The sequence below is a fragment of the Mercurialis annua genome, linkage group LG1-X (genome assembly GCF_937616625.2).
Source record: "Mercurialis annua linkage group LG1-X, ddMerAnnu1.2, whole genome shotgun sequence".
Taxonomy (NCBI): Eukaryota; Viridiplantae; Streptophyta; class Magnoliopsida; order Malpighiales; family Euphorbiaceae; genus Mercurialis; species Mercurialis annua.
In genome coordinates, this window is record NC_065570.1 from 452,169 (window position 1) to 467,691 (window position 15,523).

The 15,523-nt window shown below is 37.2% G+C and overlaps 4 protein-coding genes across 5 annotated transcripts; 2 read left to right on the forward strand and 2 right to left on the reverse strand.

Moving 5' to 3' along the window:
- Positions 1 to 291: 291 nt before the first annotated feature.
- LOC126664349 (uncharacterized) lies at positions 292 to 2,600 on the reverse strand. Its single transcript, XM_056104396.1, has 4 exons — positions 2,309 to 2,600; positions 1,176 to 1,997; positions 700 to 1,083; positions 292 to 613 (listed from the first exon to the last, which is right to left on the reverse strand). Exons 2-4 carry the CDS (start codon positions 1,845 to 1,847, stop codon positions 359 to 361), a joined length of 1,311 nt encoding a protein of 436 aa, XP_055960371.1. The 5' UTR covers positions 1,848 to 1,997; positions 2,309 to 2,600; the 3' UTR covers positions 292 to 358.
- Positions 1,937 to 3,641, reverse strand: LOC126664359 (nucleolin 1-like). The gene is made up of 6 exons (XM_050356721.2): positions 2,961 to 3,641; positions 2,749 to 2,856; positions 2,507 to 2,602; positions 2,309 to 2,404; positions 2,195 to 2,220; positions 1,937 to 1,997 (listed from the first exon to the last, which is right to left on the reverse strand). Exons 1-6 carry the CDS (start codon positions 3,639 to 3,641, stop codon positions 1,937 to 1,939), a joined length of 1,068 nt encoding a protein of 355 aa, XP_050212678.1.
- A 981-nt stretch (positions 3,642 to 4,622) lies between these two features.
- LOC126665789 (uncharacterized) lies at positions 4,623 to 7,910 on the forward strand. Of its 2 annotated transcripts, none has more exons than XM_050358704.2 (8): positions 4,623 to 4,953; positions 5,025 to 5,077; positions 5,173 to 5,308; positions 5,929 to 6,077; positions 6,525 to 6,632; positions 6,731 to 6,850; positions 7,083 to 7,256; positions 7,586 to 7,910. In XM_050358704.2, the coding sequence occupies exons 1-8, from the start codon at positions 4,869 to 4,871 to the stop codon at positions 7,685 to 7,687; spliced, it is 927 nt and encodes a 308-aa protein (XP_050214661.1). In that variant the 5' UTR covers positions 4,623 to 4,868; the 3' UTR covers positions 7,688 to 7,910. The 2 variants fall into 2 exon arrangements, with proteins under 2 accessions (XP_050214661.1, XP_050214662.1); XM_050358705.2 differs by having other exon boundaries at positions 5,043 to 5,077.
- Positions 7,911 to 8,131: 221 nt separating this feature from the next.
- On the forward strand, positions 8,132 to 9,037 carry LOC126665790 (chromatin remodeling protein EBS). Its single transcript, XM_050358706.2, has 3 exons — positions 8,132 to 8,442; positions 8,520 to 8,862; positions 8,965 to 9,037. Exons 1-3 carry the CDS (start codon positions 8,376 to 8,378, stop codon positions 9,035 to 9,037), a joined length of 483 nt encoding a protein of 160 aa, XP_050214663.1. The 5' UTR covers positions 8,132 to 8,375.
- Positions 9,038 to 15,523: the final 6,486 nt, after the last annotated feature.

The following is a 15,523-nucleotide window of genomic DNA, read 5'->3' on the forward strand; positions in this document are numbered from 1 at the left end:
TCCTGTTGACATTAATGATTACAACTGTTTCACAAAAAGTTGATTTATTATGCATCATGTTGACATACTGTTGACATCTTGTTGACATCAAAGATGCAAGATGATATCAACATCAACAAATTAATAAAAGGACAATTTAACAATCACCTAAAGTATATCAATTCATCAAAAACACAAATTACATAAATATTTACCAGTATGACCAGATGCTTGACTTCCAGAAGCAAGATCACGACTCCTACAATGAGACGCAACTTGTTCGTCCAACTGAGTTAATTGGGAATCCGTTAAAAAAACATCTTCTCCCTTCAAAATTTTTAACAAGTATAAACAGTTAAGAACAATAATATAGTACACATTAAATACAATGAAAAACCACAAATACCTCATTCATGTTCAAATTTGTATCAACATCAACCCCGGAAACATCGTCCGTAGCTTCTTCAATCTTCCTTTCACCACCTTGCACAGATTTATCTTCTTCTTCCTGATCATTATCCAAAGCAGAAAGATCTTCAGCCTTATTAAGATCATTATCTTTATTCTGATTATCGTCATCACTTTCCGACGAAGAATCACTTTTACGACCACGATCATCCTTATCGTCAACACGCTAAAAACACAAAACATATATCAACACAACAATTTCAAAAATAAAAGAATGTATATAAACAAAATAAAGAAAGTTAAAAACTGTACCTTAATAATTTCTGACTTTTCAATATAACGGTCCATTTTGGTGACCAAATCTTTCAAAACAGCTTGTATTTCAATCATACCATTATCAATATCATCATGATAGGATTTCAGATCCTTCTTGATCTCAGACTGCTGAAGAATAACACTTTTCAGCTGCTTTTCAATATTCCCAACCCTCTTTGACAGACTGTTGATATGCTGTTGATTTTGTGTTGATGCAGAAGACAAAGAATGGTCATTCGCATCATTAACAGCAGCAAGATCATCATCGTCATCGGTATGAGCTTTCTGGATACTGCCCTTCTTCTTTTCAGAGGCAAAAAAGCCATTCAGCATTAAAACTCTTTTCTCATCCGCAGAAGGTACAATTCTTTCAAACTTAAGCTACATTTAATAACATAAAAGAAAATCAATAAATATGAAAGAAAAAAAAAACAAAAAACAATCAAAATACAAAATAATAAAAACAAAAATACCTTTGATCCATGATTATAAAAATCAGTTTCCAAATCGATCACGGCAGGAGTTTCGCTTGAAGTCCAATTCAAGCATCTTGGCACTTTGTTACCCACAAGCATACATATCTTACCGTCAACAGAAGGGAAACACTCGTAAAATAAATACTGCAAAATAATAGGAAACCCAAGCAATCTGCAATACCCTTCTTTTTTAGTCTTCTTTAAAAGGTCCTTGGTCTTCAAACTGTTCAGGGTATAAGAAAAGATTTCTTTACCCCATGGGTAACAGTTATAGTCCTCAAAAGCTATTACATCCAAATGATGACCATTGACAAGATTAGAATCAAGCGCAGACAGAAAATAAATCTCCAGCACATACAAAAAAGCAATTCTGACAGCATCTTCATCAGACTGCCATCGCTTCGACAGTAAACACTCAATGACAGACTGCCTATTAACCTTCGTCTTCCCGAAAAAGTACTTATCAACAAACGAATTGCCTGAATCTTCAAAGCCTACCTTCTGAATTTCACCAGTACAATTCAGTCCCGTTAAAACTGCAAACTCTTCAATGCTGAATCTGACTTTATGCTCACCAACACCAAACCACATCTCATTCTGTTTTGGATGAATAAGCTGCCTCGCTAACAAAGAATGTATAACCTGCCCTTGAAACAAACATGGGGGCATTTCCAAAACAAAGCCGAAACATGTTTGCTTGAACAATTCCAGCTGTCCTTCCGACAAATTGCTTCTCAACTGATCAACAACATTATACTTCAGACAATGATCAACCCTTGTGGTAGGAATGTCTCCAAGTTTCCAACGAGGAGACCAAATCTATTGGAAAAAAATAAAAATTAAATTAGACAAAATTTGTGAAAACATAAATTCAATCAGTAAACATAATAGTAACAGTCTAAAAATTTAAATATATACTACATTAACATAAATGTCAACAGCATATAAACATGGAATCAACACCATGTCAACACAAGGTCAGCAAAAAACAGTAATGACATAAACTTAATAAGTACAAGTGAGCATAATATAAAGAGCTAGTCTAAACATATACTTAAAATAAAATTTTCAATTATAACTTAGAGATATGGAGTTGAAATAAAATTTCAAAAAACACAAAAATACAATACCTTGATGGAACCATCATCCAACACTTTTTCAGATTCACTGCTTTCAGTATAAGATTTTTTCTTTGAAGAACCAGGGGTTGACCTAGTCTTAGGTGCCTGTTCAAGTCAACACAAGTCAACAGAATATCAACAACACATCAACAACAAATCAACATATCAACAAGAAATAAAATTTCAAAAAACACAAAAATGAAATACCTTGATGGAAACATCATCAACCACCTTTTCAGATTCAGAGGATTCAGTAGAAACTTGTTTCTTTCCAGAACTAGAAGTTGCCCTAGTCTTATAAGCCTGTATATATCAACAATATGTCAACATTATATCAACAACATGTCAACAATAAAAATGAAAATATTAAAAAAAAAACAAATGAACAGAAAACATAACTATAAGTTTTTAAAAAAAAACTATATAAAATAAAATTAAATGAACAATACCTTCATGGATTTTTCCTCCTGAACTTCTTCATGTTCAGAAGTTTCAATAGAAGCTTTTCTTTTCGTACTAGCGGCACTCTTAATAACTTTCTTTTTTATCGGTGATTTCTGCAAAAGACAGTTCATACACAATTACAAAAACACAATAAGGAAAAATTATATTCAACCAAAAACAAAAAACAACAATAAAAAAAATAAACATAGATTAATACCTCCACAGTTTTATCAGCCACATTGTCGTCATTAATCGATTCAAATGACACTTTTCTTTTTGCACCACTCGTAGACTTCTTTATTACATTTTTCTCCGGAACAACAGATTCTGCAACACGGCTATCTTCTTTGCTTTTTTCAAATGAAACACGCTTCGCTGGTTTCTTAACATTGTACGATGCCTTCAATTTCGCGAGTTCAGCAGCAATAGAAGAATCTTCAGAAATCTTTGTACGCTTTGACGATCGAAGAGCCGGCTTCAATACAGTTTCATCTTTATCTTGTAAATCAGTTGCACCGGCTTTCGGATCTTCACTATTTTTAGCAGCAGCAGCAAGTTTAAGCCTACTTTCGATTATCATTGACTTCGTCAACGTAGGTTTCGGAGATCTTGAAAGCATGCTCAAAGCTTCCTTTGCGATCTCCAACACGTTAGGCTGCTCTACAGTGTCCTTTTCTTCAACAACAGGAATTCCAATCGATGAAACCTCTTCCCTAATTTCAGCAGATTCTGTCACTTTCGACGACTCCACTGGTTGAGCCGTTTCAACAGAAGCAACTTCCTCGCCATGCCTAGATTCTGCTACTTCAACATCAATATCATGATTCGAAGTTTCAGAATCAGTTTCAACCGACGAATGGCTTGATTCCGGTCTATGGCGAACAGATTTAAGCCCCATATCAACAAATAATCAACAAAAACCTGAATTTACAAATCCAAACACAATGAATCATTACAAAACTAAACAAAATATTTCAATAAAAACAACAATCACATAAACATTAACATACCAAAAAAGAACTAAATCAATTTACAAAGAAAATCACAATAAAAATTACAAAACTGAAACATAAATTAAACTAAAATTTCCAACACAAATAAACATGTACAAAGCCTAAATCGAATCAAAAACAAAAAAAATCAACACACGGTCATCTGTTGACCTAACAATTTCAAAATTAAATTGAAAACCTAAAACATGTACAAAACCTAAATCAAATTAAACACAAATAAATCAACACAAAATCAAAAGCAAAATCAAATTTCAAATTTAAAATATCAAATAAATGTAACAAGAAGAACAGTAACAGAAATCGTGAAAACAAAAACAAACAATTATAACAGGTTAACATAAACAAGGTTAAAAACAACAAAAAATAACACAAAATCATAAGATAAATGAACTTTACAATGTTAAATCACAAATGCATGTAAAGAATAACAACTGTAATTAATTTTTTTTTAAAACAGATAACTTACCGTTATATAGGCAAGAGCGGTTAAGATAATAATGAAATACAGATGAAAATGTGAGAAGTAAGAGGATTCGTGCAGTAATGGAGATAAGGAAGAGCAAGATCGTGGAGATGAGGAGCGAAAATGGCGGAGAAGAATGAAGAAACCGCCAACTGAGAAGGAAAGTGAAAAAACGGTAAAAAAGAAAGAATTTCAAAATAAAAGGTTAGGTTTAATAAGAATGATGGTATGAAAAGTAAAGATATAGATTGGGCCGTATAAAAGTAAACTCTAGCCCAAATCCTGTATTTTATATAAAAAGCCCTACTAGTGCATGAACAAAACTGGGCCGGAGCAACAGAAATGGTTATTAGATATGGTTTAGTTTATAAAAAAGATTGGATCCAGTGAAATCATCAACGAGCCCACTCGAAAAAAACCCTTCTTCTTGTTCCAAATTATAGGCAGCAGCTGGGCAGCGAGCGAGTGAGCCAGTCGGCCTGCCCTAACCTTTGCTTTCCCTTCCAATTCGATCAGTCAGACACAAGCTTTTACTTCATCCTCAGTTCAGCATTTAGTGGACACTGTGAATGTGTTGGTAGTCTCGATAGATAGCGCTGATGAACAAGTTTTTGGATCACTGAAGGCTTTCATTTTGGTAGTCAATCGAATGGCAGTGTGCATCTCCCGGAGGATTCTACGCTCTTGTTGCTCCTTGCCCTCTCTCACTTGCAACTCATTTCGACCTTCTAATGGTAAGAAATGCATTTTATTTCAGTTGCAACTCTACTTTTTAGTATTTGAGTCGTATTTTGAACTCTGACAGGTTTTTGTGGCCATTTAGATTTATTTTCTGCACAATCTTCTAGCTTTCTAAAGGTACTTCTCTCATTTTTAATTTATTTTATAGTCTATGTTGATCACAATCCCATACATTCTCAGTTATGAACTTTTTTTTTTCATTTTGAATGTAGAGAGGGGCGGCTTCCCTAGTTTACAGGAGGTTCTCAACGTCTGTCGACACTCTTGGGTCAACTGATGGTTCATTTCCTTCTGAATTGCTGTCCGCAAAAGCTGCTCTTACACCAGAGACACCACAGCGTAAGATAGGTCAGTATTTAATACACTTTCAGCTTTGCTGATGGCATTGCATACCATAGTGTTATTGTTTTATGTTTTCAAGATTGAAATTGGGAACATTTAGCATTTCATATGACTTTGGCCATTTTAATGAAGCTTATTAATTTTCTTAATCCTGGCTTTTGTCTGCAAGAGCGTATTCATGCTTATGTGAAATATAGTCTATGGTATCCATTACTTAACCTAGCTTATGACTGCTAAATTCTGTACTCCGTAAGACTATTTTGTATTTTAATGTTCTGTACCAAGTTTAATTATTTAAATTCTTCCTTCTTCTATTGACTGAATTACTTGCTGAAGGCGATTCTAAATATTAATTAAAGTTTAGCTTTTCAACAAAATAGTGTAACATACCCGAGGTTTGACTTTAGTGTGCTTCAAATCTTGTACTGATTGTTTCAAGTCTCTTCTTTTCTGGAAGAGTCTTAAAGATTACATTTTCCTTGTTTGTCCCACGTCTCCTTTCTGGCTACATTTTTCAAAATTCTGCTTTAAACTCACTGAAATATCAGCTTAAATCTTATGTTCTTATTGTTATATGATGCACAAGTCGTCCCTTTTTTTAAATGATTTTTTATGCTGTGATGTAGGATTCTGTGAGGACCTGGTGATGCCAGTGACAAATTTTCTTAATGAAGACAAGGGTTTCATGGTTTTGGCTGGCGATGTTTTTGATGTGCCTATTAAGAAGCATGTTGTGCATCGTGTTGTGCGATGGCAACTTGCAAAACGACAACAGGTGATCCTCAACCATTAGATGCATCTTCAAAAAAATTAATTCTTTTTCCTTAGTGGTACCATGATGTAAATTTGCATGAAATACACATTTGCTGGTTTACATGGTTAGTGCAGAAAAACCATTAGATACATCTTCAGAAAAATTACTTTTGTTTCCTTAGTGGTACCATGATGTAAATTTGCATGAAATACGCATTTGCTGGTCTACATGGTTAGTGCAGAAAAACAATTAGTGACTTGTGATCTTTGCAAATAAGAGGAAAGAGAGAGATTACAAGTTGATGTATCTAATTCTAGTTTTCATGGCATTCATAAGACGATATTTAATTCTATTAATCATAATTACAATTAGTGTTATGCATATATCTGTTTGTTTAACTTCACATTAAAATTTCACACTTAAAGTTTTGTCAAGTGAGTAAGCTTATGCAGTTTTTGTTGTCCACAGGGTACGCATTCTACTAAAACACTCAGTGAGGTTAGTGGGACTGGTAAAAAGCCGTATCGACAGAAGGGTACTGGTCGAGCAAGGCATGGGACACTGCGTGGACCACAGGTAGAGAAGCCTTCAAACTTTGTAAATGATTAATAATTTATGTTTTAGGTGTGGTCTGTACTGTACTTAACTGTATTTTACTGGTCTTTGGGTAACAGTTTAGAGGTGGTTGTGTAATGCATGGCCCTAAGCCAAGAAGTCATGCCCTTAAATGTAACAAGAAGGTTAGGCGCCTAGGGTTAATGGTTGCTTTGACAGCTCGTGCAGCAGAAGGAAAGGTACGTATGTCTTTTTTTTCAGTTTTTAATGCTGGCTATGCAATATTTAGTCCACTTTAAATTATTGTATCTGGTCTTAATTCTTGAATGTCTTGTCATGTGACTCGTGATTAATGATCTGATTGGATTTTTTAGTATCATCTCTAACAGTCACTTCTATGTTTGAAGGATTTCTTTATCATGTATGTAACAATAGTCTTATGAAATTTCACAAATGTATATTTATATGCAGCTTCTGGTTTTTGATGATTTGGAAATTCCTACTCACAAAACGAAGAATATTGTGAACTATATGGAGCAAATGGAAGACACCAAAAAGCTGCTGTTGGTTGATGGCGGCCCTATAAATGAAAAGCTGAAATTGGCAACACAAAATCTACATTACGTCAATGTGCTGCCTTCAATAGTAAGTTGTGATCTGCGTCATTTATTTTCCACATTGTAGTAGGATGAGAGATGAGATACATGTAAATTGAACCTTAGAATGATTAGCTTGCGTGCAAATCTTTTCTTCTAATTTTATATCTTCTTATTTCGTGTGACGATTCTAATCTGAAAATTGATGTCCAACTCTTTAAATACCACGAGCTTGTAAAAAATATTTTAATTATTTGGTTAAAGATGTCATACTTGCAAGTGAAAGTTGGATGTTCTGTTAGACATGACAACATGAGAAAAATATTTGTGGAATTGCTCTTCTATATGTTGGAGCTTATTTCAGTGTGGTTTTTGCAGGGTCTGAATGTGTATAGCATCTTGCTACATGATACACTGGTGATGTCTCGTGATGCTGTGAACAAGATTGTGGAACGAATGCACACTCCAATTAAGCGATGAAGTTGCATCTTTGCTTGTGCTTTTATATGCCAGTCAGAAACAACCAGAATAACATGAAGCTTTTTGTGGTCAGAAAACGCAGCCGGATTCCCCATTTTCTTGCACTAGTTCTAGGAAGTTTTGTAGTGAGGACTTGGCGAAAGGTCTAGGCCTATCCTGACACATATTTGGCAATGGTGTTTCCCAGAGAAAAATAGAAATGATAACTACTTTCACATGGTCATTTATCTTCTGTTGATGTCAAATGTGTTTCATAATGCTTGTTCTTTGCTATTTTTCAAAGATACAACAAAAAAACTACTATGCTTGCAAATATACCTCTTGTTCTACGAAAATTAATCCCCATACTTTTAGTAAAGCATGATCAAAACTAAAAAAATTATATGTAAGCTATCAATTCATCATCACATTATTTAAAATTAGTCATGCTATTATTTAAAATTTATTGAGATAGAGTATATTAAACGGCTGAGAACTTTATTATAATACAAATAAAATTGAGAGATTTAATTGTCATAAATTAAAACAAAATGAGTATGACTGGGAGATAAAGGAAGTTGAGGGGCTCTTGAAACAAATTAACCTTCAGCCTAACGCTATTTAAGGAACAGACAGTCCGACTCTTTATTCACTTCTGCAGTTCACTTCCCTTTGTATTTTGGCGAGACGAACAATAGAAAAAATATTGATGGCCAAAGATGGAAAAAGACAAGTGGATTCTTACACCATACAAGGCACCAACAAAGTTGTCCAAGGTACATTATGTATTGTATGCAATCCTAGCTTGTGTCTTTTTTATTAACTTTCCATGTTCTTGCATTTTTCTTGGCAGTGGGTGATTGCGTGTTGATTCGACCGTCAGGCACCGGGAAGCCACCGTACGTGGCTAAAATTGAGGGAATCAAAGATGACATCAGAAACAATGTGAAAGTTGGAGTGAGATGGTACTACCGCCCTGAGGAAGCAAAGGGTGGCCGCAGACAGTTTCATGGCACCAAAGAGCTTTTTTTATCCGACCATTATGATGAGCAGAGTGGTCAAACTATTGAAGGCAAGTGTATAGTTCACTCTTTCAAGAATTATAGGGTCCTTGGCAATGTTGGTGCTGACGATTATTATTCTAGGTTCGAGTATAATCCTACTACCGGTGATTTTACCCCTGACCGTGTTGCTGTGTGAGTTTTGCACTTTTTTTTTTTTCCTCTTTTGGTTTCTTTGAATTGTGGTGTTTTGTTCATTAATGCTCAAATTGGTTCTTGGATTTTGTTTTCGTCCAGGTATTGTAAATGTGAAATGCCCTATAACCCTGATCATCTTATGGTTCGGTGTGACCGATGCACAGACTGGTAAAGTTCATTTCTTTTCCCTCGAAAATTGGAACAGTGAAGTTGTCGAATTAACCAATTTGATAAAGTCATGAACTTCTGCATTAAACTCTGTCTAAGCTGTCCATACTTTAAACTAAAAGTAGTTTATGCATTTCTTTTCACTAAAGGAATCTTTTCAATCTCAAAACTAGAGGACTGAGAATACTATTTAGTTTAAGACCATTACTGAGATGTTACCATAGACTTTCTTACCTAGGTGGCATTTGGTATTTGGACTGTAATGAAAGGTCTAGTTTTTCCTTAATGTAAATTTGCATTGCCTTATTTTCTTGTGTTGATCTATATCAGCGACTATCTAACATACTGCTTTTCAAGATTGTTTTTTTTTCTTTCAAGTTCAACGTTATTTAACCAATAAACTAGATTGCTTGAGTATATGTCGAAGTTCCTATGTGAATTTTCGAGGGTCTGATTACGTAGTTAATGCCTCACTGTTTCGTTGTAGGTATCATCCCACTTGTGTGGGCATGAACACTGAAGAAGCAAAAAAGTTAGATCATTATGTATGTTTTGAATGTACATCAAGGGAATATTAAGGTGAAGTTTCTTGATATTCAATTTAACATCGTTGTTTACTGGATATTGGAGATCAATAGAGTTAAGGTTACCATCTTATGCATTTGTTATAAATTGTGCATTTCTTTTTTATTTGAAACTGCAAAAATTTGTCCTGTTTCATTCTACATGTGTGCTACAAATTGATTCTATGGTAAGTGGTCGTCATCTAGGAGTCTTAAACATCTGCATCTTTCTTAGTCTGACTTTGTCTTTGGAAAATAACAAAGCCTGTTTTTTTCATAAGAAATGGACAATTTGATGCCATTAAAGGAGATTAATGCAGATGTAAAGATGACATATTCGTATAGGTAAATTTATAGGAAAAGATATATCCTTACTTTGTTGCAGAAATTACCAGGTTTAAGCGCTCTAGAGACGTGCAAACTCCAAAACTGGAAGTCCTAAATCCTTACTTTTTTCTGGAGCTCAAAATTTGTCCAACTCTAAAAAAATTTGTTTTTAAGTAACTCTGCTATAAGGCTTAAGGTCTGAAAAACTACCGACCTTTTAAATTTTTTTCAATTGCACCCTCACCTTGTAATTTCTTCAATAGCACCCCATTTCGTATTTTTGGCTTTCAATAGCACCCCGACCTTGTAAAACAGTCAATTTTACCCTATTTTGTATTTTTGACTTTCAATAGCACCATAAATTATCAAATTAAACTCATATATCGAAGATTTATTGGAACTTTTTTTAAGTTAAAAGACTAGTTTAAAAGTGTCCAAGTAGAAAAAAGTATGATTTCACCTTTAAATTTAGTTTTTTTGAAAATTTTCATCCTTATAGTAATCAAATCATCTATTTTTTTTACTTTAGAGTGCTATTGAAAGTTAAAAATACAAAATAGGGTGCTATTGAAAAAATTACAAGGTGAGGGTGCTATTGAAAAAAATTTAAAAGGTCGGTAGTTTTTCAGACCTTAAGCCCTGCTATAATATACATATATGTATATATATCTAGACACACATAAAAACACTGCAGCGGACCTAGGATCTAGAGATTGGGGGGAAGCAAAACTTATTGACCAAAATATAGAGGTTGCTGGGATTTATAAGTTGAGGGTCTTATTAGGTAAAAAGAAATAGGGACTTATTAGCAATATTGTAAAGTCTTATATAAGCCTATAATGTAAACTAATAGAGATAAGAAATAATATCATCAAGAGAAACAAATTCAAGATGGTATCAGAGCCAAAACCCTAGCTGCCGCTACAGTGTGCGCGGTTGCTATAGTGCGTGCGACTGCTACAGTGCGCGCGATTGCTACAGTACGTGCGACTGCTACAGTGCACTGCTACAGTAAAAAAACCAGCCTCGTACGATTGGTGTGAGAAAATCGGATACGAGTTAGTTCGATGGAAGAAATTCTTAAGAAGCTAGATTCTGCGGATGTGAAGACTTTGATTGAGCTCTTGAAGTTGTCGAAGAGCGAGGAGTCAACACGCTCACAACCTGTGAAGTTGGATCTCCCACCTGTAGATCTAAAACTCGATGGACCTGCCACATACTTGAGCTGGTCGCGTAGGGTCAAAGGGGCTCTAGCAGGAAGGAGACTTGAGGACTATCTGACGGGAGATAAGGTAGAGCCGGAAAGTGACACTGCCGAGTGGTCAGAGTGGAATGCCACTAACATGTTACTATACACATGGCTGCTCAACTCGATGGTTCCTTCTATTGCTGCCACAGTGAATGGCATTGAGAGTGTGAAGGACATCTGGGGAAAGTTAAGGACATATGCTGGGGTAAGTAACAACTTGAGGGTGTTTCGTATAAGAGTGTTGCTAGCCCAGACAAGGATTCCTCCATTGGAGGAGGCTATTGCAGCCATGATGCAGGAGGAGAGTCGCATCGGATTACAGGCTGTAACTAATGGACCACCGGGAATTCGATCAGCATTAGTAGTCTCCAACTCGGGTAACACAAGTGCACAGGGGGAGACCCGCAGGTGCTACAACTGTGGTGAAATAGGTCATCTGAGACCGGCTTGTCCTAGGCCACCTAAGGAGAGAGAGTCAGGCGGACGTGGACATTTTGGAGGCCGTGGTCATGGCCGTGGTGGCCGAAGAGGCGGAAGAGGGGGCTACCGAGCAAATCTGACGATAGCAGAGGATGATGGAAAGACAAGTGTGGCCTTTACCGAAGAGGATGGTGAGCTCTTGGAAATGCTGAAGAAGAAGCAGAGAGCAGCAAGTGATAAAGACAAAAAGAGTGTGATCGAGGACACATACACCTCGTCTTCATCCAAGGGTAACACTGCTTCTTATGCTCACTCAACTAAAGGTAATTGTGATGCACATGCTCTTGCCTCTATATCCACTGTAAGATCACCAGAATGGATAGTAGATTCTGGCGCATGTCGGCATGTTTCAGGTACTGCTAGGGAGTTCTCTTCCTATACTCACTTAGCAGTCCCAGAAAGCATTCAGACCGCTGATGGTACAGCTCAGCCTGTGGTTGGTAAGGGTACAGTGAAGGGTACCAATTCTATGACTTTGTCCAATATTTTGCATGCTCCTTCCTTTCCCGTAAACCTTTTATCCATTAGTGCAATTATACTCCAACTAAAATGTGTCGTTTCTTTTGATATTCCTAAGGTGATCTTTCTAGAGAAGGGGACTGGCCGGAGACTTGGGACTGGCACGTGGCATAGTGGATTATGGTACTTGGATAGAGACGGGATGGACTCAGCCTTAACATCCATGGTGGAGAGTGCTAGAGTAGAAAAATCTGGGAGTAGTGTGGAAGATGTGTTGTTGCTACATCACAAACGCATGGGACATTCTTATATTAGTCTGTTGAGTCGATTGCACCCATCTTTGTATGAAAAGGCAAATAAGCAAAAACTTGTGTGTGATGCTTGTGAGTTTGGCAAACTTACTAGGAGCTCTTATGTTAGTTCTGGAAATAGGAGTTCTTTTGCTTTTGATTTGATACATTCAGATGTTTGGGGACCTTGTTCTACAAGTTCTATGCATGGCTATCGATATTTTGTGACTTTTATTGATTGTTTTTCTCGTGTTACTTGGTTGTATTTGATGAAAAATAAAAGTGATGTGTTTGGCTGCTTTAAAGACTTTCACAGGGTAATTCAAACTCAATACAGTGCAGTAGTGAAGGTATTCCGGTCTGATAATGGGTCTGAGTATACCAATAAGGCGTTTGATGAGTACTTATCAGTGCAAGGAATACAACATCAAACCACATGTCCATACACTCCGGCACAAAATGGAGTAGCAAAGAGGAAAAATAAACATCTTTTAGAGGTAGCCCGAAGCATGATGATCTCGATGAATGTTCCAAAGCACTTATGGGGACAAGCGGCCTTGACAGCTGCTCAACTGATTAACAGGATGCCCTTAAGAGTATTGGAGTGATAGTCTCCTTGTGAGTTGTTGAAAAGAGATAATGGCGGGATCCTTCCATTGAAGGTATTTGGTTGTGTATGTTTTGTGAAGGACAACAGACCATCTGTAGGAAAGTTGGATCCAAGAGCTGTGAAGTGTATTTTTGTGGGCTATTCGGCTACCCAGAAGGGGTATGTTTGTTGGAGTCCAATAGAGAAGAGATTGTTTGTGAGTATGGATGTAAATTTTAGAGAATTTGAACCATACTACACCTCGGAGGTGACCTCGCCCTTTGGAGACTCGCCAGATACTACGTGTATGAGGCGAGAGGGGGAGAGTATTGACCGTGGGAGATTAATACATGTGGAAACGATACCTTGTCCCGTTTTGAGGAAAGAACCCTCTGTGGAGCCGGAAAATGAGGAGATTGATAAGGAGATCAAACCCAGAGGTGGTGATAAGGAGATTGAACCCAGAGGTGGTGAGGTTCGAAATCAGGGGGAGTTGAGGGTGTATACAAGAAGGAGAAAACAAGATGAGTAAGCTTTCGTACCCGCAAGTCCCTTGTCCCGGTCTTCCTCGACTCTTGAGACACCTACACCTACATCAGACTCTGATCATTCAGGTGATATCATTCCTCTCCCTTCCTCTCTTAATCCAATTACTTTGAGGAGGTCCTCTCGCAGCAATGCAGGACACCCTCCAAATCGCTTTGGTTATGACATTGCTCAGTTTGTCTCATACCCTAACATATCACCTATATATGGAGCATTCATTGCATCATTGGACATTGTCTCTATACCCAAGTGTTGGCAGGTAGCTAAGGAAGATCCAAAGTGGAAAACAGCCATGCAAGAAGAACTTAAGGCACTTGATAAAAACAGAACATGGGAGATAGTGCCTCTACCAGCAGAAAAAAAAATAGTTGGTGCAAGTGGGTCTTCACTGTGAAGCAGAGCCCAGGAGGGCGAATTGAGCGCTACAAGGCACGGTTAGTGGCGAAAGGATATAGTCAGACATACGGAATCGACTATGATGAGACTTTTACACCAGTGGCTAAAATAAGTACAGTAAGGACGCTTGTTTCCTTAGCTGTGAATGGTGGGTGGAAGCTGCACCAACTCAACGTGAAGAATGCCTTTCTCCACGGTGATTTGCTTCAGGAGGTGTACATGGAAATACCACCAGGTTTCGACACAAACCAGACGGTTGGCAAGGTATGTAGATTGAAGAAATCCTTGTATGGATTGAAACAGTCTCCTCGAGCTTGGTTTGACAGGTTCAGAAGAGCTATGGTGGACATGAACTATCAACAGATCAATGTTGACCATATAGTGTTTTTTCGACAATCTAGTGGTCATATTACTATGCTTGCTGTGTACGTTGATGATATGATTATTACTGGTGACGATGAAGGAGAGATTGCTTAGCTGAAAGTGAGGTTGGGTAAAGAATTTGAGGTGAAAGATCTTGGACAACTAAGATATTTTCTTGGGATCGAGGTAGCTCGTGGAGCAGAGGGGATCGTTCTATCTCAAAGGAAGTATGTGCTAGATCTTCTTATGGAAACAGGCATGTTGGGATGCAAGCCTGCAGTATCTCCAATAGATCAAAAGTTCAAGTTAAGTGCAGAGGCAGGAGAACCAGTTGATCGTGAAAGGTACCAGAGATTGGTAGGCCGACTGATCTATCTGAGTCATACTCGTCCAGACATCTCATTTGCGGTGAGTGTAGTGAGCCGTTACATGCATGACCCTAGGAAGGGCCATATGGACGCAGTATACCGAATTCTGAGGTATTTGAAGAGTGCACCTGGAAAGGGGTTGATCTTTAGGAAAAATGGCCATTTAAATATTGAGGGCTATTGTGATTCTGATTGGGCCAGTTGTGCGGATGATAGAAGGTCCACCTCAGGATACTGCATGTTTGTAGGAGGCAACTTGATATCTTGGAAGAGCAAGAAACAGTCGGTAGTGGCGAGATCAACGGCTGAGGCAGAGTACAGGGCCATGGCCTTAGGAGTCGCTGAGATGTTATGGTTGAGGACTCTTTTGGTAGAACTAAAGACGGACCAAGGAGCTCAGATGAAGTTGTGGTGTGATAACAAGTCGGCAATCAATATTGCCAACAATCCAGTGCAACACGACAAAACCAAACATGTTGAGATTGATAGGTTCTTTATCAAAGAGAAGCTCAATAGTGAGCTAAGTCATATATCATCTGGAGAGCAAGTAGCTGACTGTCTCACTAAAGGGCTTAGTTCATTAGATCTATCTAGATTATGTAACAAGATGGGCTTAGTGAATATATTTCGCCCACCTTGAGGGGGAGTGTTGGGATTTATAAGTTGAGGGTCTTATTAGGTAAAAAGAAATAGAGACTTATTAGCAATATTGTAAAGTCTTATATAAGCCTATAATGTAAACTAATAGAGATAAGAAATAATATCATCAAGAGAAACAAATTCAAGAGAGGTCAATAATTTGGGGAATAGGGGGCAATTATAAAAAAAAAATTTGAATCCAGCAGTAATTATGATTAGCT

Coding starts and splice junctions, on each gene's coding strand:
- LOC126664349 (XM_056104396.1), bottom strand. CDS start 1,847: ATGCCCCCATGTTTGTTTCAAGGGCAGGTTATACATTCTTTGTTAGCG. Junction 1,084..1,175: donor TTTATAATCATGGATCAAAG/GTATTTTTGTTT, acceptor TATTAAATGTAG/CTTAAGTTTGAAAGAATTGT. Junction 614..699: donor AAAAGTCAGAAATTATTAAG/GTACAGTTTTTA, acceptor TTGTGTTTTTAG/CGTGTTGACGATAAGGATGA.
- LOC126664359 (XM_050356721.2), bottom strand. CDS start 3,641: ATGGGGCTTAAATCTGTTCGCCATAGACCGGAATCAAGCCATTCGTCG. Junction 2,857..2,960: donor TGGCTGATAAAACTGTGGAG/GTATTAATCTAT, acceptor TGTCTTTTGCAG/AAATCACCGATAAAAAAGAA. Junction 2,221..2,308: donor TGGATGATGGTTCCATCAAG/GTATTGTATTTT, acceptor GTATATGTTTAG/ACTAGCTCTTTATATTATGC.
- LOC126665789 (XM_050358704.2), top strand. CDS start 4,869: ATGGCAGTGTGCATCTCCCGGAGGATTCTACGCTCTTGTTGCTCCTTG. Junction 5,078..5,172: donor AATCTTCTAGCTTTCTAAAG/GTACTTCTCTCA, acceptor TTTTGAATGTAG/AGAGGGGCGGCTTCCCTAGT. Junction 6,633..6,730: donor GGACACTGCGTGGACCACAG/GTAGAGAAGCCT, acceptor TTTGGGTAACAG/TTTAGAGGTGGTTGTGTAAT.
- LOC126665790 (XM_050358706.2), top strand. CDS start 8,376: ATGGCCAAAGATGGAAAAAGACAAGTGGATTCTTACACCATACAAGGC. Junction 8,443..8,519: donor CACCAACAAAGTTGTCCAAG/GTACATTATGTA, acceptor TTTTCTTGGCAG/TGGGTGATTGCGTGTTGATT. Junction 8,863..8,964: donor ACCCCTGACCGTGTTGCTGT/GTGAGTTTTGCA, acceptor GTTTTCGTCCAG/GTATTGTAAATGTGAAATGC.